The sequence below is a fragment of the Cyanistes caeruleus genome, chromosome 4, assembly GCF_971803275.1.
Source record: "Cyanistes caeruleus chromosome 4, bCyaCae1.hap1.1, whole genome shotgun sequence".
In the NCBI taxonomy this organism is placed as follows: domain Eukaryota; kingdom Metazoa; phylum Chordata; class Aves; order Passeriformes; family Paridae; genus Cyanistes; species Cyanistes caeruleus.
In genome coordinates this window covers 60,049,330-60,074,759 of record NC_141704.1, presented here as the reverse complement: position 1 = coordinate 60,074,759, position 25,430 = coordinate 60,049,330, and the positions used below count along the sequence as shown (strand labels likewise).

Below are 25,430 nucleotides of genomic sequence, written 5' to 3'. Positions count from 1 at the left end.
GCAACAATAATGTTAAAAATGAGATTCACTTAATAAATTATAAAAAGTTTAATATAAACAAAAAGACAATTAGGAGACAAAGGAAATAAAGCAAAGGGTTAAAATGGCCGGGTGGCCTGGCGCCTTGTCAGGAACACACCTGGTATCTTGGGAATACCCTTTTTATCCCATCCTGCTGTGAGGGTTTGATGCATATTCAAACTTTTTCAAGAAGTATTTAGCATGTCCCCTCCCTGGTTCTGCCTATTTAGAACATGCTCTGTATGATTTCTATTTCTGCTGTTCAGCACTGTTTTTGCTGGTCATCATTATTCTTGCTGATGAGCATTATTTTGAGTTTGGTTTCCTTTCTTCTGCAAATGGTCAGTGTTGAAAACAGTCTGGGCCCCTCATCCTTCCTTTGAGGGCAGCTGGGCTTCATATCTTTCCCCCCTGCTGCCAAGGCCTGGTCCTGGCTCCAGATAACAGCTTGGGCTCTATTGTTCTTCCGCTGATAACAGCTTGGGCCCCACTGTCTTTGCCCTCTGGGGTTTCCTTGCTTTGTACCTAGGAGATTCCTTTAAGCTTAAAACTTGTTAGCAAGAAAAAAAGTACATACACAGCCAAAAAGTATTTAACATATAATATTCATCTTAATACTTGCGAAAGCCAATATCACAATACAGATTTATAACAATAATGAGCCAGGCATGTTTTTTGAAAATGGACTTTCACATCTACATTTATAGTCCTAAATGTATTGTACTTCCAAATAGCCTCCAAGGGAAGAGTAATTCACATCTGAAGAGTCATGAAGTGCTGTGATACAGCAAATATCCTTAAGGACCAAAGGAGGAACAAAAGGCTTACAATGACCTTGATTTGTGTAGGAACATAGTGGTCAGTTGGGTTTAGGGCGTCCTCTCTGCTTTATTTACCTCCCCACCTCACTGTGGGTGAAGTGTGAAGCAATGAGCATTTTGTCTCATGCTACACTAGAGCTAGGAAATACTGCAGCTGCTTCCCTTCCTTCAGGAAAAAATTCCACTTTACGGCCTTGAATGGTAACATCGGTCTGACAAGAAACAAATGTTTACAAATAAATGTAAATAGAGGGATGGGGGCAGTCAAACACTGGGCATTTGTAACTTGATCTCGTACCCGAATCGGAACCACCTGATTTATGGGAACTGGCAGCTCTTACTGACCGCAGCATTGCAGCTCTGGGTTCTTATTAGTAGCTATGAAATTTGTCCATTGCTGTAATTGATGGAGTTACTTTGGGATTTTCCAGTGATTCGGGGCTTTCTTGCATTTCTTTCAAACAGGGGTTCTGGCAGGAAAAAGTGACCTTTAATGAGTATTGAAACTAAAAGGAGATACAGTGAGGAGAATTAAAAATACACAAAAATTTTACACATTTGACATTTTCTATGCAAACATTTTCCCTCCAACCCAAAACAAGAACTCGTTTTGAAACAGCATTTTAATTTTGAATATGGTTAAATCTATTTAAATGTGATAGAAATTAAAACAATTTGATACAATCAGCATGACACTTTACAATAGCATCCAACTCAGTTTGGCAGTGATGATTAATTCAATACTCTCTAACTTTGGGATTGGGCCAAAGAAAGCTTTTGCGATCTCAGGCTCCTACAGAAAGGGACAAACAAGTACTTCATTTCCATGTACCCAAATGTTTCCAGGTCTCCCTTCTGCCAGCTGTAGTTGCAGGGAAGTTGCCCTTAGGGATTCTTGAAATGGGCAGAAAGCTGAAGCAGAGACCTGCTAGGCCATTACTGTGCAGAGCAGAGAGCTGCTGACCTTTTGTCTGTGGTAGAACACCTCACTTTTGGTTTAAATTATGTACCAGCCATCCTGCTTTCTCTCTGAAGATACCACACTGTTCCAATTTCCCTCAGTGTTCCAATTTCCCTCATATCACATCTCTGTTATTAATCCACTTGCTGGACGTGATGTTTATTATCACGCTTGACTCAACTGGCAAAATGTACCAGAGTGCACAAATCAGGGTTGGTGCACGCTGATCAATAAATATTATAATGTCCTAATGCCTCTAAAAGGATTTAGCTGTTTCTGCCAACTTCATTTTTTTTAAAAAAAAAGCTCTTGGTAGAGGCTCAGGAGCTTCATTCCATGGTGTGAGTGTCTGCTAGCAAAGCCACTCACCGGTTTTTATACTACTTCTTTCCTCGCACAGAAACTTGACCAAGAGAAGCCGGGAATGGGAACACACTCCAGTGTCAATCCCATTGAGGATGATTCATATCATGGCTGATACCATGGCACAAAAAACGCAGGTGTTTTAAGGGTCTCAGTCTCCTGGCAGGAAAACACCAAACAAGGGCTGCTGGCTGCATCACAAGAGGGTTTGATCTGCTTTTCCAAAGAGAGGGAAAACTGTTTGGCTAAAACCAAAGTCAAAAGAGACAGCAAGACAACAGCTGAGGCTGAAAAGCATGAGGAAGAAGAGCAGATGTGAGTGTTCTTCAGCCCAACCAGGTTCACCACCTGCAGGACCAGCTGCTCCCTGACATGACCCCATAAGGAGCTGCTGGATGGAAAGTCAGGAGCAGTGCTGCAGCAGGTTCCCTGTGCCTGCAGGAGACTGCCCCCAGGCAGGAACAAAGAGCCCCAAGGGCAAGATCATGCCCTTGGTTATACCCATTTACCACACTGGGCCTTGCAGCTCTGTGATCATCTGGGCTGAACCTGTCCTCCATGGAAATGGTACGTAAAACATCTCTGAAACTGATCCTGTGAGGATTTTGTGACCTTCCTCTCCCTCCTTTCCTTCCTCTCCTTCCTTTCCTTCCCTTCCCTTCCTTCGTGGCAGGCAGCCCTTGGCATGTCCCTCCTCCCCTGCCTGTCCCCGTCCCTCTCTCCTGACACAGGATGGTGCAACCTCATCTCTGGGCTCCAGCCACGCCGTGCCCTTCTCCCTTCCACCTTCCCTGAGCCCTTCACTTGTGCCGGCTGCGAGGCCAGTGCCGTGACTACGCTGCTTTCACAGGAATGAATTCTGTGGGAGCTCTTTCCAGCCGCAGAGCCCTGGCCAGCAGCTCGCTGGCTTGTTTGAAGCAGGAGAGAGGACACCTGTATTGTCACAGGTGTATTGTCACACCCTCCCCAGAGACTTTCCCCTCCCAGGTCACACTGGGATCGCCTCACTGGCTGGCAGGTGACACAGAGAACTGCTCATCAAACCAAACCCGGACCGAAAGCTTGAAAACTGTTTTATTCAGGTGATTTGTAGCTGTCAAACTATCTCAGAGGCGATAATGCTGCTGCTCTGAAGGGTGCTTTGGAGCCATTTGCATCGTGTTCTGCTCTCCACGGGGACTCGGGCTGGATTACTTGTTTCCCACACCCCGATTTGGCTCCCTGAGATCCCGCATCCCTCAGCCCTGAGCTGTGAGTGGGGCTGGCTGGCATCCTTGGGGTACTGCCCCCGCTTCAAGCTTCAGGAACTGATGGTAAAACAGCCCAGAGGCACACGTGTGATCTGAACTCTGCTGGCTGGACACATGGCTGACTCCATGTCTAGAGACGAAGATTTTACCATCCCTGCTGTAGTAGCCCCAGGGGACCTAAATGCCGGCGGCTCTGGCGCTCTTCTGGAGAGATCTCCGGGCTCCAGATCCCCACTTTGTCACCTTCCCACGGGGTGTGTGCGTGTGGCAGGCACTGCGCTTGCCCTACGTGCCCCCACAGTCCAGCTTCTGGCTCCTGAATGCTCCCATGGGATTCGCAAACCCCATCCTTCCTCCCGCTGCACCCGAGGGCTGCCCTCACCCAGGGACCAGGCAAGGAATGGCATCCAGGCAAGGTGCTCCAAGGAGGGTGAGCATTGACACCTTCAGTAGCAGCAAGTCTGTCATTAATTTAAATCCTGCTCAGCTGCACAGACAAAAATATCTTGAAATTTCTTTCAACTTAAAATTTGATTAAGACCTGTTCTGATAAAAGAAATAACACATTACTTGTGGAGATAGGTATTTTCAGGTTACTTGATTGGGGGAAAGTGTTTTTGTTTGCAGCAGCGTCAATATTTCTGTGGTGAAAGGTTTGTCACAGGTACAACATTTGTAACACATTAGTAACACATAAATATCGTGGGAATCAAAACACGGGGCTGGAAGGCATCTCTGAAGAATTCGTGTTCAACTCTTGTTCCAGGTAGGATTATCTCTGTCTAAATCATTCGTGATTATTCACCTAACCTGCTTCGCAAAATCTCTGGTAATTTTCCAATGCAATTTACTCCACCCTACTGCAGCCTAGCAGTCAACGGTGCTTTTCTAAATGCAAGCCCAAATTTCCCTTCTTTGTTCATGCTCATTAAGAACTTGTTAAACAATCATTGCCAGGAATCATTTAACAGAAAAGTTCCTCGTGCTTGAGGGTACGTTTGAAACTTGCTTTGAAACACGTCAGCAGCTGAGGTGCGGGCTGCCTTTTTTCTTTTTTCTTTTTTTTTTTTTTTTTTAACCTAAAATTTTTAGTTTCCCATTTTTAGTGACTCGCGTCCGCTTTGTAAACGATCTCCCTTGGCGTTAACAGGTGTGGGAAGTTTCCGCCCTCCCCTGCTCCTCCTCCCGTCGGTAATTAGCGGCCCCTGAGGTCGGGATGTCCCTAGCCAGGGTGGGTCACCCCTGCCACGCATCGCCACCCGGCCGAGACACCAGAGGTACAACTGCGCTGGGACGGCTCGGCTTACCCGGGACATCTGCTCTACCCGGAGTAGAGCACAAGCTCCTGGAAGCGGGAAGGAGACAGCGAGGAGGAGGGATAGAAATCCTTAGGGCAGTTTTTAGTGGTACAGCGGGAATTAAAGACCCGAGAGCGCCCGGCCGAGTCGGCAGTGCCGGGGGTGGGGCTGTTCCGAGGGCGCCGCCGCAGCTCCGGGGCTCGGGGAAGGGACGGCTCCCTCCCGAGGGGTCTCTCCGAGCCGACCTGACCGGACCCGGGGGGCGGCCCCGGGAGGGACATCTCGGTCCCCTCCGGCGGTGGGAGCGGCGGAACCGCGGCTGCGGGACGGAGCAGCGCTCTCGGCCGAGGTGAGCCCGGGGCTGCGGGGCTCGGCCGCACCAAGGCTGGGCGGCTTGGCCCTCGCGTCCCGCTCGGGGAAAGAGGTATTTTTGCGAGGGGGATGTGGCGATGGAGTGGCCGTGCTGCCGGAGCGGCAGCGGGACCCCGGCAGCGCCGGGCCGGCTCCGCGGGGCAGCTCTCGGCGCTCCCTCCCGGAGGGGCGGCGGCGTTTCGGCCGCGGGCTGCGGAGAGCAGCCCCTCTCGGGTCCCCCGCGCCTCCGTGAGGTCTGCGCTGCCCGGCAGCGCCCTCGGGGGCAGCGGCGAAGGGGCGGGTGAGGGTGGCAGCTCACACGCCGTGCCCGCCTGTGCCGTGGGCTGCAAGGGCTCCGTCCTGCCCCAGCAGCACTGGTGGGACTCTGGCAGGTCCGCGAGGATGGCAGAAGCGGGAGGACGAAGAGGAAGGGGTCAGCTTGGAGGGAGAAAAGCGGAGTTCCGCTCTGCCAGTGGTGACTAACAGGTCTGACTTGGCTGAGAGGGTGGAAAGACATAAGAACTGGTGAGCGGGGAGGGTGCAGTTGGCTGCCGTGTTCCGGCAGACGTGCTCTGGAAAACGTCGGTGTCTGGACAGGGATAAGGTCTGAGGAAGAAAGATGGAGATTCACAATAGAACTGTAGGAGAGGAGGAAGAGGCATAAAAAAAAAATACAGAACTCTTGTTAAGTGTAGTAACCCAAAACTATTAATGCTGCTGGAAGAAGACGAGTTTAGAAGCTTTGGCTAAAAATGAACCATCCTGGTTAAGTGAACATATTGCTTTCTAAAGCGTGAGAAGTTTCTCAGAATAGACTGGATGTTTCTTAACTCTAAAGAAACCGGTATTGAACTATTATCCACGGGGTTTGTCACAACGGAAGCCAGAGGAGCAAATCTCAAGAAACTCAAACACCCCTGCGTTTGAGTTTTCTAGCAATCCCAGTAGCATCTCGAGTCAGTGGCTCTGTAGGAGCAAGCACTGACTGGCGAGGCACCTGTGAATGCCCTTCTCTTGTTCATGTGCCCTTTTTGGCAGCACACAAATGGCCATAGCCCTTGAGGGAAAGAGTGTATGAAGTTGAGTGAAAAGCAGTCTGCTTGCCAGGTTTAGCTTTAGGTGGGCAGTTCCGGGAGCAGCTGTCCCTGTGCCACAAGGTTTCCTTCTCGTGGGATTTCTACTGACTTGAGGCATTTGCTCCCTCTATCCAGCGGTGGCTCTAATGAAGTTTTTCCTGTTCAGGGACATCATGGTGCCAAGTTGCCATGCACTGAAGTTCAGTGACACCACAAGGATGCAGCCTCCTGGCTGCCTGCTGTAGAATCTTTCTGTGCCAATATTTGTGTGTGTCTCACTGGCACCTGTGCCACAAGAAAGAACATCCAAACCTTCAGCAGAAGCAGCCTTTTGCTGCTTTAGGTTTAGCAAGGCTGGTCACAGCGGGTTCAGAGGAGCACCAAGGAAGAGCCTGAGGAGGGAGGGAGTGGGGCCACTTCCTAGCAGCAATCAGCCATAGCCTTGGCTTTGTCATCAGTAGATACTTTGCACAAGCTGCTTATGAGTAATTCTTCCATCTTCCTTTCATTTCGTTTGGTGTCTAGTATAGAGAGAAGCCTCTGTGCCAATCACAGTCACCATAAGAAGCCACGCAGACGTGCCTGTTCCCTGTGCAGAGGTGAGACCAGAGGAGCAGGATACCCATGTGCCACATATGCCTTGCTGTCAGTGCCCTGGGTTCCAAACCGCCCAGAGGTTTGGATCAAGTTACAGTATGTGATGGCAGGAGAGACTGGGGACACCCCTCTTGTCTTTACTCGCAGCCTCCCAGTAAATCTGCATAGCTGTGCTGTTGTTCAGCTCCCTAAGGGTTGTGCTTCCCAGATTTGTCAAAAACTTGGACTGGATCTTCTGGCTTTGTGGTTCCTTTCTCTGCTCTCATCGTGGTGGGGTGGGGGTGGTGTTTTACTTCTGACCAAATTAACATTTAAACTCCTCAAATTGCTGGGTTGTTCAGGTTACAGAACAGATTAGCAGATCTTTTGGGTGGTGCTTTCACTGTGAAACTGGTGACACGCTATCAACTCACTTCTTGTAACTTACTTCTTCACTGTCTTTACAGACTTTTACAATTATCTTAAACCGGGGCTGGGAACTCTGCCTGACAGTTCAAATGAGATCTGGTGGAACTTCAGATTATGGCATTGTGAACCAACCACTCCCCTGTCAGTGAAGGATTAAGTACACTTACGTTTATTTAGATTTTTCTCTTAGGGAAATGTTCTCACTCTTTTTTGTACAATTGCATAACACCTCCTGTCTATGCAAGGTTAATGTCTCCCAAACTGTAATAAGTTCAACCTTGCAGTTGCACTGTCAGATAGGAAAGTACTTCCTCAATACTCATAGGAGGAAACTTGTGAGACAGAAAAACAGCCCCCCGAGATCCTTGAAGAAACTTAGATATTGACTTCACTATAATTTCAAATCAGAGGTGATACTTCCTGATTCAGTTCTAAGTGACCTGCTCCTTGGATAAACAGAGGTCCCCTAAATCCACATGTAGTTGTCTGTTAGACCATCGTTCCTTGTAGTTAGCAGTGATACTGTGAATTAACAGAATTTTCTCACTTCCTGATGAGGTGGCATTTCTGGCTTCTGCGTTCTCATGGTCTCCTCGGACATGACACCAAAGAGCAGCTCCTATTTTAGCCGTGTGCCAGTATTCTCTTGAGCTGTGAGAGTTAAAACAGTGTTTAGTCTTAAATTTTATACCCCGGCACACAAGAGCCTGCATGGCTTCCTACAGAAATGCAGTAACAGGAAACTACTGTTTGGAAGCTGTTGGTGGCAAGGAGCTGTATCAGTTTCCCAGCTTGCCCACTGCTAGCATCTGTCCTTTTGTCTCTTTGCCCTTTCCAGCAGCTTTACTCAGCCAAATTCTGCCATCCCTTCCATTTTAAGTATTGATGAGGGGTTTATGTAGTTGCTTCCTGAAAACTAAAAGCTGTGAGGTACAAAGCTGCTCTTTCAGTAAAGAAGACCCAAAAGATGGTCTACAAAAAAAAGTGTTGGGAAACTTCTTGACAGGGTGCTGAGACTGATTCTCCTGTGTGCTTTTGGGTGGAAGGCGAACTACCGCAGCTTTCTTCCTGTTGTGCAATTCCATCTTCTGTCCTGCCCCACAGCTCAGGGTTTGTCGATTGGTGATCACGTCTGATTCCTGAAGCCATCCTTCAATAGCTGCTGCTCCCCAGTGTCTCCTGTGCTGGGCTCAAGGGCTGTGGTGGCGGGAAGGGAGGACTGTGTTGAGCTGAACAGCGTTGGGGAATTATGCAATTGCCATGAGGAAGTGAGGAGGCCACAGCCCAGCCCAAAGGGGGGTGGATGAAGGCTCAAAAAAAGAAAATAGGGGGGTGGGCTTCAGGTTATTGCAGGCCTTTTTGAGCTGGGAGGCGGGTTACTGCTCCCACATCGCTGGCATGTTGTGCTCTGCAGCAGGGAGGGCTGGCCTGCTGTGCAGCACCTGCTGCTGGGGCTTTGCTGCTTTGTTGTCCTGTCTGACAGGTGCAAGTAAGTATTACCTCTCCATTCATGAAATAGGCACAGAAATCTGAGGAAGGCATCAAGCCATAGTGTTTTGTGTTTATGAACTTCTACTTAAGAAACACTCAAGTTCATATTAAATCCTTGCAAGGAGATGTAGGACCTTGCATTTATTTCAACAACTAGTCTAAAGACTAGCAACAGCATTTCGTAATGTTAAGAAAATTAATCTCCCTGGGTCTTTTTGGGTAATCCCAGGTATCCCTGAATAGTGAGGAACACATGTCACCAGAGGGTCCTCCTGCCCCACACCTTGGTGGCCTGGCCCCAGGGTGGGCAGTTCATACCTGCACAGCTCCCTGGAAGGCTTTGGGAAAGCTGCAGGGCAGAAATTACATTTCTCTGCCAACCCTCTGTTTGACTAGAATTACAGAATAAGCTGTGAGAAGGAACACACAAGGATCATTGAGTCCAACCCCTGCCCTGGACAGGACAACCCAACAATCCCACCGTGCGCCTGAGAGCATTATCCAAATGCTCCTTGGACTCTCTCAGGCTTGTGCTGTGACCATTCCCTGGGGAGCCCGTTCAGTGCCCCAGCACCTTCTGGGTGAAGAACCTCTTGCCAAAACCCACCCTAACCCTGCCCTGGTACAGTTCCAGCTGTTCCCTTGAGTAGTTCAGCCCTGTGTTCATTTGTGCAGGCAGTCACAGTTTCAGTGTTAAAAATCTCTGCACTTGATCAGACAGGTGAATTCTCTATGTGAGTGCCATGTGGAGCATGAACAGTATAGAATTTTGAAAGGATGCATTCAAGGAGGTCACCAGTGATCCTGATATGCCCTATTTGAGCTAAATCCAAATGGGAAGTTCTCGTGAAGTGTACAGAAGTGAACAGAACCATGCAGAAAGTTTCATTAGTTCTTGGTGTTCCATATGTATTGGCAGCAGGCTATTGGTATTCCACGTTCCATATGTTTTGGTATTCCTCAATGAACAGGAAACTATAATTTAGGTTGTGTAGGCTGTCTAAAAGGCCAAGGCATTCAAAATGTGGCAAGGACAGTATCTGGTGGAACCTTGGGAAAGGCCCTGTGATTCCCCCTTAGGCAGTGATAGCAGGAATGGCTTCACACAGACTGGCCTGCACCAAAGAAGGAGATGCAAACACGAGTCCTGAGCCCGTGTCTCTGCTGCAGGCTGTCTCATTCCAAGTGTTTCTAGAGACTGGTCTTGACCACAGCTCTCAACAGCACGTGGTAGCAATTCAGAGTTCCTACTTCTGCTCTTGGGAAACATACTGGACTGGCAAGAGCGAAGGGGTAAAAGCAGAAGGTGCAGGGCAATTTTGTCTGTGGTCTTTGGGAGGAAAGAACCTACATGCTTTGCTCTGACAATTTGTGCAGTCTGTAAGTCTAGGAGGGTTTTTTCTAATTTGTTCTTGATGAAAGCTTTGCAATCTTGAATTTTCATTGTGCTCAAAAGGAAGAAAATGCCTGTCTATATATATCTGCTCTGAAACACAGTAACTGGGAACTGATTTATGTAAACTTTCAGCAGCTTTTTTTTTTATTTCAGTTAAGGATGCCTTAACACCAAATATATTTGCTGGGGATTACACCCACTGGTTATTTCTAAATTGTCTTAGCTCTAGATCCAAGATTAGTATGTTTAATTTTGGTGTACCAAATGTTATTTAAAAGTCTGCCTTGACAATTGTGCTTTGATTCTAGTTCGAAATTTTAAGATTTTTTGTATTTTCTTATGATTTAATGTTTCCATTGGCTCTTAAAGAAGAAGCTTAAAAACAAAAAAATATATTTGCCTTCTGGGAAAAACAAAAAGCAAGGGTGAAACCTGTTGGCAGGTAGGAATGGAATAATGGATTTAACCTTCTCCATGAAGCAACAGGAAAAAGACTCTGGGTCTTTTCTAATGCTAATCTGGGAAAATATCCTGGAATCAGTATCAAGGACCATATTTAACAAAGCATTTAAACCTGGTGTTTCACCTGACCTGTGTAGAAATGCCTTAAGCTTGTCTTACATCACCTGGAGTGGGTTGCAGCCCTGTTTGCCTCTGGAAACTCTGGGATGGATGTTTTGTGCCTTGCCTGAGCCAACAGCACATTGCTGTAGCTGTGGGTAACCAACCATTTGGGCTGGAACAGGATGGGGCTCTGGCAGCGTTTGAGAGCTGCTTTGTGCCTGTTGGGATTGCTGCTGGGATGTGGCACACGGTTGGGCACAGCAAGTGCCACAAGAAAGAGACTTATTTAAAAAAACAAACAAGTTTATTCCTTGCTCTGTGTGCCACAGGAAAAGCACTCAACAGGTCTGGCCCTGTGAGAAGGGCAGCCTGGGTTTGGTGAGGGAGGACCTGGCTCTTGTCTCTGGTTGCTGTGATACCTCTTTGCTCTCAAGTCATCTCTGTTGTCCCAGCAAAGTCTTAAAGCGCCTCTTTCTGACAGGGCCAGGAAACTTATTAATGTTTGCTTTGCCTTTTAGGCAGTCACAAAGTACCTGCTAAGGTAAAAACAGGAGTGAATTTCAAGCAAACACAGCTGCGTGTTTGCATTGGTGTGGCAGTCATTCCTGTGCCTGTGGTCATTCCTCTTTCTTTGTTTCCTCCATCGAAAGTGCTGGATGGAACCTCAGGGGTGCAACACCATCAGCTGTTGTGTAGCTTCAGATGAGACTTCATCAGACATGATGGGAAGAAATGGAGCTTTTGCTTCAGAGGTGTTTGCAGTGCCCCAGAGGACCCCGTGGTTTCCCTGCTGCTTTCACCGTTGTTGCTGAAACAGCTGTTGGAACCTGCTGCGCCTATTTACTGCTTGAGATGCTTCTATATTTCTCTCCTGTTAAGCAGTGGAGTGTCTTCGAAAAAAAGCAAATCATTGCTATTTCCTTGCTGTTTGTGAGGGAGAAGTGCTGAGGGAGCAGTAGTGCTCCTAACTACTATCCTTCACAGCTGTGCTTCAGTCCATCTGTTCTGTGGAAACCAAACTCTCAGGAGGGCTTCGTATTTATTTTGTAGGCCAAATTTTCTGCCTTCCATTACTGAGGCAATCCCCTCCTTTGTTGGCAACTTCTCCTTAGGCTGGTTTAGTTGCAACACAAAGCTTTGCTTTCTGAGAAGTCTTCAGAGAGGTGTGTGGCAGTGCTGGGATGTCCCTATCTTCCTGTTTAACTGGTAGAGAGCCCTTTGGTACGTGCTAGTGAGATGCTTGGGGTAAGCTCTTGACAGGTTTAAGCAAATAATAAAATATGGGATGGGAAGCTGTCAAAAAATTGTTGGCAAGTCCTTTGCATTCAAGTCAGTAAATGATGACATGGCACTTAGAATCATTCATCTTCCTTCTTTTAAGAATTTCTAAAAAATTGGATGGGTAGCTTTTGGAAATCAGTGTTACCACAAAGGGAAGGAAAAAAATATATGAGTCATTCAGGAAGTCAGCAACCCTCACCACCTAATTTCTTCTAAAATCAGTTTTGTTTGCACTAGGTACTGAAGAACAGCTCACCAGCTGGTAATCCAACATGCAAATCCAAGTTTCACCCTTACAGGAACTAAAAAAAATCCTAGGGAGTTGGCTGCATTTAAACATTGCAAAGTACTCTGTATGAGGCAGAACTGGCAGGGTTTGAGGAGCCAGGGGCTGCAGGGTTCACCTGTGTGGAAAGGGGCTGTGATTCCAGCTGGTTCCAACCAGCTCCAAACTAGGCAAACCCAGCCCATTGCACACCAAAACTGCAGCTGGTCAGAACAGCATACTCTGCCGCTGCTTGAACATTTTTAAGAAAGCATGGAAGCTGCTAGGTGTTGGAAAGGTAGAATCAGAAAGTAATTATAAATATGACTCCTTAGCCAGAAAGGCTAAGGAAGAAATACGAATGAAAGCACGGTTTGAATAATTCAAAGAAACCAGTCTGGCATGCCAGAACACATTTTTTCTCCCAATAAAACTAAGCTGAGACCCCTCTCCCCAGCCTTATAAGGAAAGGTCCGAAGTACCCCTGAGATAACTAAAAATATGCAAAAGCAGCGATTTCTATAGGTTGCACACAAATGTTACTGTATTAGTATACTTATAGAGATTGGTTAGTGAAGGAATAGAATATTCAATGTATAGATTATATAAGCAATTGTAAAGGAGAGCTCTCTCTCTTGCTTCCCTCTTTTTCCTGCTCTTTCTGTGCTCTTCTTCCTCTTTTTCTAGCTCTCTCACTTCTGTTACTCCCTTTCTTAGCTATCGTAAGTCCTAAAATCATGTATTCATCTTCTACCCCCTTTTGTATTGTTCCCTCTGAGCCTGCTTTGAGCTTCATCTGCTGGCTCCTAGCAGGGCTCTCTCACCCACGCCCTGAAATAAACTACTAACATCTAACTCGACTATAGAGGTCTTTGCCGTGTCCCAGACTGTCCGCGCCCCAAAGCTTCTCTTACAGCTAGGGACAGGATGGTGGGGTCTTGCTGTTTCTTGCAGCTGTAAGAACAGAAAGTGTGTGTTACCCTTTCAGAGTCCCAAGAAAAGCAGGGGGTCTGGAGGGAAGGGCAGCTAACCAGGAGGTGGCTGCTCCCAGGGCTGCTTGCTGGCTAGGTGATGTGTCAGGTAGTGTAGAACCACTCCAAAGTGGCCAGTCTGAGAGGCTGAAGGTGTCTTGGAAAAGTCATAGAAAACAATAAGGCTTTTGTTCAACAGAGGGGGAAAGAAAATGAGAAAAAAAAAATTCCCAGCAGAGAGTTTTCCTCTGGTTTTCAACTGAAGAGTGATTAGTCTGTATGGATGCTAAATGCAAAAAAGCAAGCAGGAAGCACAGTGTCCATGGGAAACCAAGTCACATAACTTTCTCAGACTGGCCTGAGAAGTGTGGCCAAGGAAATCATAAGGAGGAATCAAAACAATCCTTGGAGACAGAAGACAGCCTTGCAGGTGCTGTTTGTCAGTTTCTTGTTTCCTTGCAAGAGAAGGTTGAGAGATGGTGTACACAACTGACCAATGATGGAGATGTGTTAGTTTACTGACCAATAAGAGTTTTACCTTTCTGGACCTTCTTGGACTTGTCTATAAAAGATCTGGAATATTAAAACTCACTCTCTTGTGCAACCAGAAGAGTGTCTGTGTCTTTACCTTGGCCATTCCCAATACAGCATGACAAATCTGAAATGGAAAATTCTATTACCAAGCTGACCCATAGCTCTCTTTAGGAGGCATAATATAGTTCTGTTAGATTATGCACATTTCTGGTTTGTCTAACAGAACTTCTGTTTTTAGTGCTGGATTATATTGATTTTATTTCTTTTAAATTATACAAACTTTTACCCAAAGATAAACAGGGATTAAAGTAAAGGAGACACTAAAATGTTCTGCATATTTCTGACAACTTTTTATCTTTTTCTTCAAAAAATATATTCCTTGTGAAATATTTCTGGGTTTTTAACCTTACTAAGAGCCAGGCACTTCTGAGAAAAGCACTGTCACACTGATGACAGTGCCCTTCAATTAAACTGTGCTTTTATACAGCTTCCTTCATGCCATGTTTCCTCTCCTCGGACTCATGAAGGTTAGCTGGTACATGGGTGCTGTACCTCAAGGGGAAAGCCAAGGTTGGGGCAGGAGATGCAGAACTGGCCAGTGCGTGAGAAGAGGAGCATGGAAGGCTCAGGAAAGCAATCCTGGATCCAGTCTCCTGGGAAGTGACTGAAGGATGATTATTTTCTCTGTGCTGCCTAGGAGCTCTTGTGCTGGGGACATCCAGGACACACAGTAAAGAGAAATGCTCTGTAGGGCTCTTCCACCCCTTGTTACTCTCCTTGTTTTATCTCCCTCCTCCCAAAATGTGGAGTCTGAGATGGCTGAAGTACAAAGGAGATTCTTGCGGGAAATTTCTGTTCCTTGTTTTAACTGATACATGCTGGGGACTGAGCTCTGCCTAGGGCTGGTGTGTCCTCAGCAGGAGAGAAGGGAAGCAAAGCTCTCCCAAGCTCTGTTTGGAGATGCCATTTATGAACATCATCCCATTAGTCTTTTACATGTACTTCAGATTTATCTCTCTCAAATGATTGTGACCCTTCCCTTGTTCACTTGGCTTATGATCTCTTGTTTTTGCTTTATAATCATTCCTGATATTCAGATGAACAGGCAGAGTCCAGAAGAGAGAACTGCAGAAGGCAGTCACTCAGTTGCACCCTGCTATTACAGCCCAAGCTGAGATCTTGACATTTAAATTTGTGTATCATGATGAAGCAAAACAGCCTCCTGTAATATGCTGGCAGAGGTATGAGAAGTATAAAGCATGCTTCAAAATGGCATCTATAACGAGGGGGAAAATGAAGTAGGCACATGAGGTCTGGCAAATTAAAGTCTGAGACTATAGAAAACACTGTTTGAAAACAATTTCCAAAAGATAGTAAAGCTAACAATATTATTAATCCTTTTTTTTTTTTTTCAAGTTGCAGAAGGAACATGAAGCCTGCTACAGAGACAGAAGATCATTAGGAAATGAGATTGGGAGTTCAGAGATCACTTTGAAACAACCCAGAATTAATATCTGCATCTGGCTACAGGTAAGAAGAACTTGGAGATGCTGGGCCCTGCTCTTTGTGAACAGAGAAGGGCTGGTGGGAGATGTGGTGGTTGGAGTCTGTCTTGGGCATAGTGGTCTTGAAAGGAGAGTTTTCAATTCTCCATTTTCCATTCAAGTATGGAATGGAGTCACAAAACTTTTACCTTGGACTTCCAGATTTTGGCCTGTTCAGGGTGCTGGTTGAGGCAGTGCCTTGGGAAGCAGTACTGAGGGGCAAGAACATCTGAAAGGCACAGGAACAGGCTAGCCCAATGTACCATAAGACAAGCCAGCAGGGAAGAAAGCTGGCCTGTGTGAACAGGGAGCTTCTGATTGAACTGAAGGGGAAAAAAAAATAAATAAATTACCAGCTTTGTAAGTAGGGGTAAGTTGCTCAGGAGAATTACAAGGCTGTCATTAAGTTATGCAGGGCGAAAGTCAGAAAGGCCAAGGGCCCAGCTAGAATTTAATCTGTCAAGTGCCACAAGAGATAACAATTTTTTTTTTTTCCAAATACATTAATAACATAGAGCCAAGGAGACTCTCCATCCTTTATTGCTTGTGAGGGGAAACATTGCCACCAAAGATGAGGGAAAGGCTGAGGTACTTGATGCTTTCATTCTTCCAGTCTTTAAATGAAAGACTAGTTATTATCAGGGTGTCAAGCCCCCTAAGCCAGAAGAAAGGGACAGGATGGCCCCCTTGTAATCCAGGAGGAGACAGTGACCTGCTGCTCCACTTAAAATTGCACAATCTGTGGCACCAGATGGGATCCACTCAAGGGGACTGAGGGAGAGGGTGGACGAGCTGCTCTCCATTTACTGGCACCCCTGGTGAACTACAGGAGCTCAGGACCTCTGAACAATGAACCAATAAGATTCCACAGAAGCCATTTATTGTTTATATTACGCATCTATTTATACATTCTAAAACTACTGTTCACACAATCATGCATCTTTTCATTGGTGCCCCTATCCTGGCCACACGCTCTGCACACACCCTTTGGGGCACAGGATTGGTTACAGTCCAGGTGTTCAACTGCCCTCTGTTATCTGACTCTTGTGGTCCTGCTTTCTTGTTTTTCAGCCTCTTCTTTCTTATTTTTAGAATAGCTTATGTCTCAGCAACCTTGAGAAATTCTATAGGGTCTGATAATAAACTCTAAATGCAGCTTGGCTGGAGCACATCATGGCCCAAGCTGTTCAGATGCATTATTACAGTGAACTGGGGAAGTCCCAGAAGACTGAAGGCTAGCCAGTGTGACACCCGTCTACGAGAAGGCTGGAAGGAGGATCTGAAGAGCCACAAGCCCATGAGCCTGACCTTGATACCAAGGCAGGCTGTGGAACAGATCATATTGAGGATGACCAGCCAGGGGGCCTGGCGCAGCCAGCACACATTCATGAGAGTCAGGTCCTGTTTAACAAACCCGATCCCACAAATTTCTGACTGTCCAAGTGTAACAGAATTACTGACCATTTTCCCTTCCTCTTGGGTTGCTGCTTATTGTATTCAGGGAAGGTGATTGAAATGTAATGATGTTGCCATGTCTGGCTACCTGATTTTCTGTTTGGGGTCATTTCTTAAGTCTATCATTGATATTATCTGTTGCAAATAACAGAGCCTGTAGATATTTTTTTCTGGACAGCTTCAGTGAGATGCCATCATATCTATGGTTGCTTTGTATACAGTGATCTGGGAATCAGCAGCTATCAAAGCTTCCATATAATTTCTTCCCACAATCTGTTTACTTTTTGTTGTAGAAACTTGCTGTGGCTTTCTTTTAATGCATCTTATCCCACAGAGTGTCTATCTATCATTTCATTACAGCTATACAAGAGGGTGTTTATACTTCTTTCTTTTATTTCAGGAGAAAACTTAGTTCTAAACCCATTGTAAGTGAATTGGATACTGCAGGGTTCATTCTGGAAAGGTGAAGTTGTGATAAATACAGAAGACATAGTTAAGAGACAAATGCCTTAAATGCCCTATGCCTTCAGCTGCAGTATTTTATTGATTTGATATACTACATTTACAATATTTGCTCTCCTCTTACCTCAAATTTTCACACATGCTTGGTCTGCCATCTTCTCAGAGTTCAAGAGGAAGGAGCTCTAAAGTTGTTGGTAAAATGCTAAAAACTAATTCCCCTAAATACTAGAGGAACTTGCTGGTGGATACATGCCTTGGTGTCTCTATGCCTATAAAGTCACATACTGAATGCTGCTATTGTCGAATCTCACCTCTTCTACTTTCATTAGTAATGTAAATCTGGAGAAAATTAGGATCTTCAGCTGTTTTTTGGTGGGTTCCCAAAGTACTCTATCAGGCTGCTTGTGATGGGTGATATTTATTGTTCCAGACTCTTAGCAGCTACCTAGGTATGCATCAGTACTTTGCTGGACCTTTTCTCCTCCTGTCTGTTTTTTGTTACCGAATTTGTAGCAAATTTACAAACAGCTCCTTAGGTGTTCTGCAGTTCCTATGCCGACACAGTTGCTTGAAAGGACATCACTAATCTCAAGGGTATTTGGTTTGTTCCACTGAAGACAACAGGGGCTGGTGCAAACACTTTTTCCAAGGCTAACTAGAGCTGTGTTGCTGTATTTGTGCTGGATGTACATTCAAACATAGCTTTTACAGTTATATAAAAGTGTGTATATGTATATTTATTTATGGTTATATATAGTTATATACTACCATAAAGTAGTTGAAGTCTTGATAAAAATACACAACAATGACAAGAGTAATAAAACAAAGAAAGAAGTGAAGCTTCTTTCTGAACTATATCATGGTGTACTTTCATTTAGCCCATGAAGCCTGGATGTTCATGACAAATTCTGGCTGATCTCTACCAGAGCTCCAGCCAGCCCCAGGCTCAACTCTTCCAGTGCTGGGTCCCTTGCTGCAAAAGCTGCCACTCTCTGCTTTGCTACCCCAACAGTACTTTTCTTAAATCCAGAAGGATATTTCTAGTGACCAGAACTGCATGAATGAAAGTTGGCTTGACCACACGAGGGCACAGCTATTGCTTGAAAATGTTGGGATCAACCAAAGCATCTTTCCCAGCTTAAGATGCAAAACCATCTCTAGCCAGTTTCTCTACGTGTTCTGAGGTGCAACGAAAATTACATTGCAAATCCATTTTAGTTAATAGTATATTACGTATCTAAAGATACACATATATTTGCTAATAGTTAGATCATCTCTTTGCACCTTCTTTCCTGTAATTTTCTTTCTAATTTGCAGGCCTATTCAGCTTCTTAGGCGAAATTTCCTAATTACATAGGTATAAGTTGTATCAATTAAATCCTAGAAGGGGAACAATAGTGAAGTCCTTATTGACATCCTCCATTTATATTCTGTTTTTGAAGCAACACTTGCACTTCTGCAATATGGACAACCATAGTTTTCCTGTAATCATCTGATCACCTCTGGCTATAACATTTGTTTGTATAGTAAGATTTTAGGCCTGGAATTTTTGAGACCTTCTGCAGAACTCATGCTCTAAGAATTACACAGTTCTAATGTAATTATGTAGGAACAATCCTAATAGTTTTCAGTGCAAAGTGAGAATATAACATTTCATTCTCTGACATCACTAAATTCATGCCCTTAAAAAATTTTTACAATTAATTTCTTCCTTTTCTTATCACTATTTGAACTGTCATGTAGATCATAAAATGTTTTATAATATCACTCAATAAAGAATGTTTTTCTCATGAGGAATGATTTGCCAGGTTTCAGGGACTTCTGAATATCTGCTATTACAATTTGAAAGGTTAAGGATGCTTTTTTGGCTTCAAATTACTTTGCTTCATGCACAATTCATGTTATAGCATCAGTCAGTCATTCAATTATCATCTAGTTTGGGCTGTTCCCCTTTTTTGCTGTCTGTGATTTTGCTACCAAGGAAATATGAGTGAAGATAGTCATGTTGGGCAGGAAAGCACTTTGCTCAGGGCAGGGTGCACTAAAAGTAGGCGTGAGCATGTGCTCATCTAGCAGCAGCAGACTGGTGGCAGTACTTGCATGGTGGAGTTACGAGATCATCTGTGGTAGCAGCCCTGCATCTGCTTCCTTTCTTTCATCCCTTTTGGTTTTGGAACAAGGAATCCTTGATGATATTTCACTAACAGGGTTTAAATTGTACAGTGAGGCGCCTCTGAACATTTTGCAATTTTTTTTTGGGCACATTTTTTGTTTGCATATTTCAAGCCCTATGTTGCTTAACATGGCTTTTAAATTTAATAAGCAAGGCCATGAAAACGAAAGGCAGCATTTTCATGGAAAGCACCTGGGCAGAAAAAAGCCTGGTGTCCTCGGGACCACAAGCTGACCAGGAGACCGTGGATGTCCCCACAGCCTGTGGAACATGCCCTGCAAGGTCATGGGGCATGATCTTTGCCTACCACCCAGCACTGGTGAGACACAGCTGGAGGGCCGATTCTGGAATCCCAGGATGAGGGAGGTGTGTCCGTACCGGAGCAAGGCCAGCAAAGGGCCACTGAGGTGAGAAGGGGACTGCAGCGCACGGTGCACGAGGAGAGGCTGGGAGAGCTCTGCTGGCTTTTCTTGGACTAGAGCAGGCTGGGCTGTGTGGTCAGGGTGTGCAAACACCTGACTGAAGGTGGGTGGGTAAAGGACACAAGCGACTCTGTTCAATGCAGCAATGGCAGGAAACCCAATGGGCACAAATTGAACCGTGGCAAGTTAGAATGAAAGGAATGGTGGTGAAACACTGGATCTGGTAGCCCAGAGCGGTTGTGGTGGAGTCCCTGTGCTGGTACAAGAGTTGTCCTGAGTCTGTCCATGGTGCTGCTGTACATGGAGGGATTTGGGGAGAGGAGAGGGGTCTGGGATGCTACAGAGCAAAATTTGTTTCAGGCAGCTGAGGAGGAACTGTGGTAAACTGTGGAACTCTAAATTTTGTGGCTGTACTGATAAAGGAGGGATTTATGACTGTACCAGTGTGTCTCATGCAAGGGAAGGTCTGCCACCCTTGATCACAGGGACAAGGGGGAACTGTCATAGAATGAGGGACACCTGAATGTGGCAGTCCTTCAATGAGGTCCCTGGCATATGAGGGGGTATTCCCTAGTGAACGAGTAAAGTATTAGGTAAGAGAGTGTATTTCCAAGGGGGTGTTCTGTACTTAGGGCTCGGGGTGGGAGCAGGCAGCTCTATGGAAGGATCAGCTCAGTTATTGTGGGAGCCCCAGGGGCAGGATGAGTGCTGGGAATTCTTAGCAATGGAGGAAAAAAACCCCGATCCATTTACCTACCACTCTAAAGCTTAAAGGATAGTAACAGTGAGGTTTCAATTTCCTCCTTTTTATTTAAATTACTTTTTAACTAACTGGTTTGTTCACAGTACATCTGTGTGACCTTTGCATCAGCTACTCACTACAGATGAATGATGTCACATCCTCTACATTTTATTTCCTCCATTTACTCACTGTTCCTTTTCAGAAGAAGGGGTTGCCAAACCATAGAGTTGCCGGCATCCTCACAGACTTTAATTTCTTAAACGTTTTTTCAGCTGGACAGGGCATCTTGAAAAAGATGGGAGAGGTGAGTTTTCTGCATTCTCTTCAGCACTGGCTCTGTTCTGCCAAATCTGTCCCCCTTTGCCTTCAACAGCTTAAGAAATTATTACAGGGTTAACCCCGCTGTGATGTGGAGGGTGTGGATTGTAAAGGGTTTGTAAAAAGCAAGGTGAGCTGGGTTTTGCTGCCTGCATCACAGGCATTTCTGTGCAGGAGGAGAAAACCTTCTGGGGATCCAGAGCTGATCATTTGTGTATCGACTGCCTCTCCTCTGTCCTCAAGTCCCAGTGCCTCTAACAAGCCTTTTTCTGGCACATGAGAAGTGCCATATGTGACTGAGGCTCAGTAATCACGGGAGAACTGACAAATGGGATTGTGCCAGCTGGGTTTTCTGTCTTGTTCCCTGCTTGTTTGCTTTCCTCCTGCCAGAGTTTTTGCACATGTGTCTCACGTTCAGAAAGACAGGAAGTCCTAGAGTTTAACAGAAGAGGTCTCTAATAGAGTTTGCTGAGCTTGTTGTGCACTACTATGAAGGTGGGACACAATTCTGAAGTAAGGCTCATACTTTGCTGCCTCATCTGTCAGGTTTTTTTCTTTCCTTTCCTCCAGGCTGTCATAGGAGAGTAAGCTATGGCTGGAGAGAGAATGCTCAGGATGCCCAGCTGCCTCCTAAAGCCCACCAGGGTCATGCTGAGCCACAAGCCCTGGGCCCTGTTTATCCTCATCTTTGTGTTTGTATCCTTTGCATACATCAAGTTGTATTCGAATATCTGGGAGGACCCAAAGAGCAGAGGCCCCCCCTACGGCTTGTCTGCTGAAATCAGCTGTGCTCACTATGTGCCTTCTTCCCTCAACATTGCTGGTGGGCCCTCTCCTTCTACAGGAAGTGTGTTTTTTGTGGAGACCTCAGAGCAAACTACCCCAAGTTACCTCTTCTCATGCTCTGTGGAGTCAGCAGCCAGGGCACACCCCGCATCAAGAGTTGTGGTGCTCATGAAAGGCTTGGCCAAAGAGAATGCCTCCTTACCCAAGCACTGGGCTTTCTCCTTGATGAGCTGCTTCCCCAACGTGGAAATCCAGCCCCTGGACTTGACAGACCTCTTTTCTGGAACACCTCTAAAAAGGTGGTATATGTGGCCTCTACGCCACTGGGAACCTCATTTTTTACCTGTCCTCTCTGATGCCTGCAGGATTGTCCTCATGTGGAAATTTGGTGGCATCTACCTGGATACAGATTTCATTGTGCTTAAGGACTTACAGAACCTCACCGATGCACTCGGGATTCAGGATGACGTTGAACTGAATGGGGCCTTCCTATCCTTTAAGCCCAAACACAAGTTCATGGAGCTTTGCATGGAGGACTTTGTGCAGAATTACAATGGCTGGGTCTGGGGCCACCAGGGCCCAAAGCTCCTAACTCGTGTCTTCAAGAAGTGGTGCTCCATCCAGACTATCAAGAGCATGAGCTGCAAAGGTGTGAGTGCTCTTGCCCCAGAAGTTGTTTATCCCATTCCCTGGCAGGACTGGAAGAAATTGTTTGAGCCAGTCAGTGCCTTGGAGCTTCACAAACTCCTGAAGAACACCTATGCAGTGCACGTATGGAACAAACTGAGCCATGGCACCAAGTTAGAGATCCCCTCCCAGGCTCTGCTGGCTCAGCTCTATTCCCAGTTCTGCCCTGCCACCTACACAAAGATGAAACAGGACTCTGAAGAGTTATCAAGGCGTGCAGTGTGACCTGAGGGCCCTTGGCTGCAGAGATGTTCACCAGACTGAAGGAAACCGAGTGCCTTTGACATTCTCCAGAGTTGGTTTCTAGATCCCAGAGCAGGTGTTCTGTGTGACAGCTCTGTGGTTTTGTACCATTTCTGATCTCTGCCTCCGATCCTTTGAGTTTCAAATTTACAGCAGAACCTGAGTTCAGCCTCTCTTCTGCTGTCCCTCAGGAGACCTCTTGCTGCAAGGGAGGTTGAACTTGTTCTTCAGCATCCCTCAGCTGGTCCTCTCTTGGTTTTCTCCAATGGCTCCTCCTGTGGATCCCGGCCTGAGCAGCCCCTTGTGATGTTTCAGGAGCTGTAAGGACCCTTGGCTTGCTCTCTGTGGCATTTCTCAGCTTGTAAACCACTGCCAGTAGGTGCCAAAGGGCACAGTTTGCTGGAGCTCAGAACAGAACTCCCTGGCTGGCAAGGATCCTTTATGCCTTGAGAAATACATGAAGAGGATATGCAAATTGCAGGATTTAAAATCCCTGCACCTCTCAGTGTGAAATTCTTCTTAACTTCTAAAGTGAGAAAAGTTGAAATGGTGTTTCCTAGTGTTTCCAGTTCCGCAGCAGTGGGATGACTTTTTTGGGACTCCTCAGAAAAACAAGTAGACAAAAGCAGTTCATTTAGGAGTGGAAATTATAAAGTGTTTTGCTCTGCTGATGTAATTCTTGTAGGATACCAACGTCTAACCAGCCATTGTCACATTCTGAAGAGTCTCAGCATTGCCTGTTTCTGCAGTGCTGTGAAGAGGATTACGTCCCTGTGATTGGAATATGGAGCCCATTGTGGAAGTCCAGAGGATAACATGTCCATATCAACAGAAGGAACAGGTGCAGGATTCAGAGCTGTGCCCCAGGGACAAAAATAAAAACTCAGAAGCGCCTGAAGGTTGGAAAAGACCTCCAAGATCATTGAGTCCAACCTTCAGTTCCAGTATCATCATGCTCAGTGGCCTTTATCCCATGTGTACTCATTTTCTGGAGTGCTTCCAGGGAAGGTGACTCCACCACTTCCCTGGGGAGCCAGTGGCACACAGTGCTTATGCACTCTGAATTTTTTTCCTCGTATCCAAGTTGAACCTACCGTGGTGCAGGGAGTGCTGCAGCCAGGCCACAGCAGGGACACCAAGGGCATCAGAGGGATGGAGCAGCTCTGCTGGGAGGAAAGGCTGAGGGAACAATTGGGATTGTTCAGCCTGGGGAAGAGAAGGCTTTGGGGTGACCTCACTGTGGCCTTGCAGTGCCTCAAGGGAACCCACAAGAACGATGGAGAGAGACTCTAGACAAGAGCCTGGAGTGATAGGACATGGGGGAATGGCTTCACACTGACAGAGAGCAGGTTTAGATTGGATATCATGCAGAAATTGTTCCCTGTGAGGGTGGTGAGGCCCTGGCACAGGTTACTGCGAGCAGCTGTGGCTGCCCCATCCGTGGCAGTGTCCAGAATCAGGTTGGGTGGGGCCTGGAGCAACCCGGGATAGTGGAAGGTGTCCCTGCCCATGGCAGGAGGAGTGGAACAAGATGATCTTTGATGTCCTTTCCAACCCAAATTATTCTACTGATAGCGGTGCTGAAATGATTCGATTAATTTCCGCTCATTCTGTCCCTTGTTCCTTGGGAGCAGAGCCTCCTCTCCACCTGGCTGCACCCTCAGGTGTTTTGGACTCCTCAGGGAGTTTTGGAGAGCAATAAGGCTCCCCTGAGCCTCCTTTTCCTCCAGGTTAAACACCCCCAGCTCCCACAGCCGCTCCTCATCAGACTTGTGCTCCAGCCCCTTGCCCAGCTCCAGCCCCTCAATGTCCATGTTGCAGTGACAGGCCCACAGCTGGACACAGCACTGGACACACCTCACATTGGTGAGGCCTCGCCAGTGCCCACAACAGGGGGACGGTCACTGCCCTGGTCCTGCTGGCCACACCATTGCTGACCCAGCCCAGATGCCATTGGCCTTCTTGCCCACCTGGGCACGCACTATGGACCAGCAGGGCCAGGCCCTTTCCTGCTGGCTCTTCCCAGCCACTCTTCCCCAGCCTGGAGCTGCTGGGAGTTGTGACCCAGGGGCAGTAGCCCCAGCACTTGGCCTTGTTGTACCTCAATGATATGAAATAGGACTGGCCCTGACAGTGGGCCCTGGGTACAGCCCCGGTGACCTGCTGCCAGCTGGATTAATTCCACCACCACTCCCTGGGCCTGGCCATCTGGGCAGTGTTTTCCCAGCAAATGGGGAACCTGTTAAATCCATGGGCTGCAAGGACAATGCTCTCCAGGAGAACGCTGTGGGAGCAGAAATCAAAGGCTTTACTGAAGGTCCAGGTACACAACGTCCACAGCCTTTCCCCATCCATTAGGTGTTCACAGAAGGAGGTTGGGTCAGTGAAACAGGACCTGTTTAAACCCATGCTGGCTGGGCCTGATGCCCTAATGCTGCAGCACACATTGTGTGATTGCACTCCAGGTAATCTGTTCCATACCCTTCCCTGGCACCAAGGCCAGGCTGCCAGGCCTGTGGTTCCCCCCCTTGTCCTTCCAAGCCTTCTCACAGATGTGTGTCACCTTGGCCAACCTCCCATCACCCAAGAGCTCTCCAGTTAACCAGTCCTGGTTAAATGCTGATAAATGATGGAGAGAGGAGCTTTGTGAGCTGCTTCACCATTTCCATCCATAGCCTTAGGAGGAAGGATGACAACTCCCTAGACTTGTGCATGTCAGGGCAGCACAGCATGCTCACTAACAACTCACTAACAGCTTCTTCCTGCAGTGTGGGGAGTTTTTTCTGCTCCCTGTTTCTTCTGTCTTCCAGCTCAGGGGGCTGGATATGCCAAGGGTAACTTGGCTTTTGGTTAAAGGCTGAGATAAAGAAGGCATTGAGTACCTGAGCCTTTTCCTCATCCCTGGAGGTCATGTTCCCACCCCAGCATGAAATAAAGGATGGAGAATCTC

General features: G+C 46.6%; 2 protein-coding genes across 8 annotated transcripts in view; one reads left to right on the top strand and one right to left on the bottom strand.

Annotated features, from left to right (window-relative positions):
- The window catches only part of LOC147653684 (dynein axonemal intermediate chain 7-like), a 17,383-nt gene extending 12,388 nt beyond the window's left edge, over positions 1-4,995 (bottom strand). Inside the window, exon 1 of the mRNA XM_086886291.1 lies at positions 4,742-4,995. Within this exon, the coding sequence (XP_086742417.1) occupies positions 4,742-4,995 (254 nt within the window). The remainder of the gene's footprint in view (positions 1-4,741) is intronic.
- Positions 4,403-25,430, top strand: LOC111929661 (lactosylceramide 4-alpha-galactosyltransferase-like). 7 transcript variants are annotated; one of them, XM_086885097.1, is made up of 6 exons: positions 4,403-4,448; positions 4,567-4,693; positions 6,667-6,740; positions 7,185-7,287; positions 15,071-15,178; positions 21,335-25,430. In XM_086885097.1, the coding sequence occupies exon 6, from the start codon at positions 21,356-21,358 to the stop codon at positions 22,460-22,462; it is 1,107 nt and encodes a 368-aa protein (XP_086741223.1). In that variant the 5' UTR covers positions 4,403-4,448; positions 4,567-4,693; positions 6,667-6,740; positions 7,185-7,287; positions 15,071-15,178; positions 21,335-21,355; the 3' UTR covers positions 22,463-25,430. The 7 variants fall into 7 exon arrangements, with proteins under 7 accessions (XP_086741223.1, XP_086741226.1, XP_086741224.1 ...); XM_086885095.1 differs by lacking the exons at positions 4,403-4,448; positions 7,185-7,287 and having other exon boundaries at positions 4,641-4,693; XM_086885100.1 differs by lacking the exons at positions 4,403-4,448; positions 4,567-4,693; positions 6,667-6,740; positions 7,185-7,287 and adding an exon at positions 4,460-4,566.

What these genes read in the sequence shown, in the direction of transcription:
- LOC111929661 (XM_086885097.1), top strand. Translation starts at nt 21,356, where the DNA reads ATGGCTGGAGAGAGAATGCTCAGGATGCCCAGCTGCCTCCTAAAGCCC.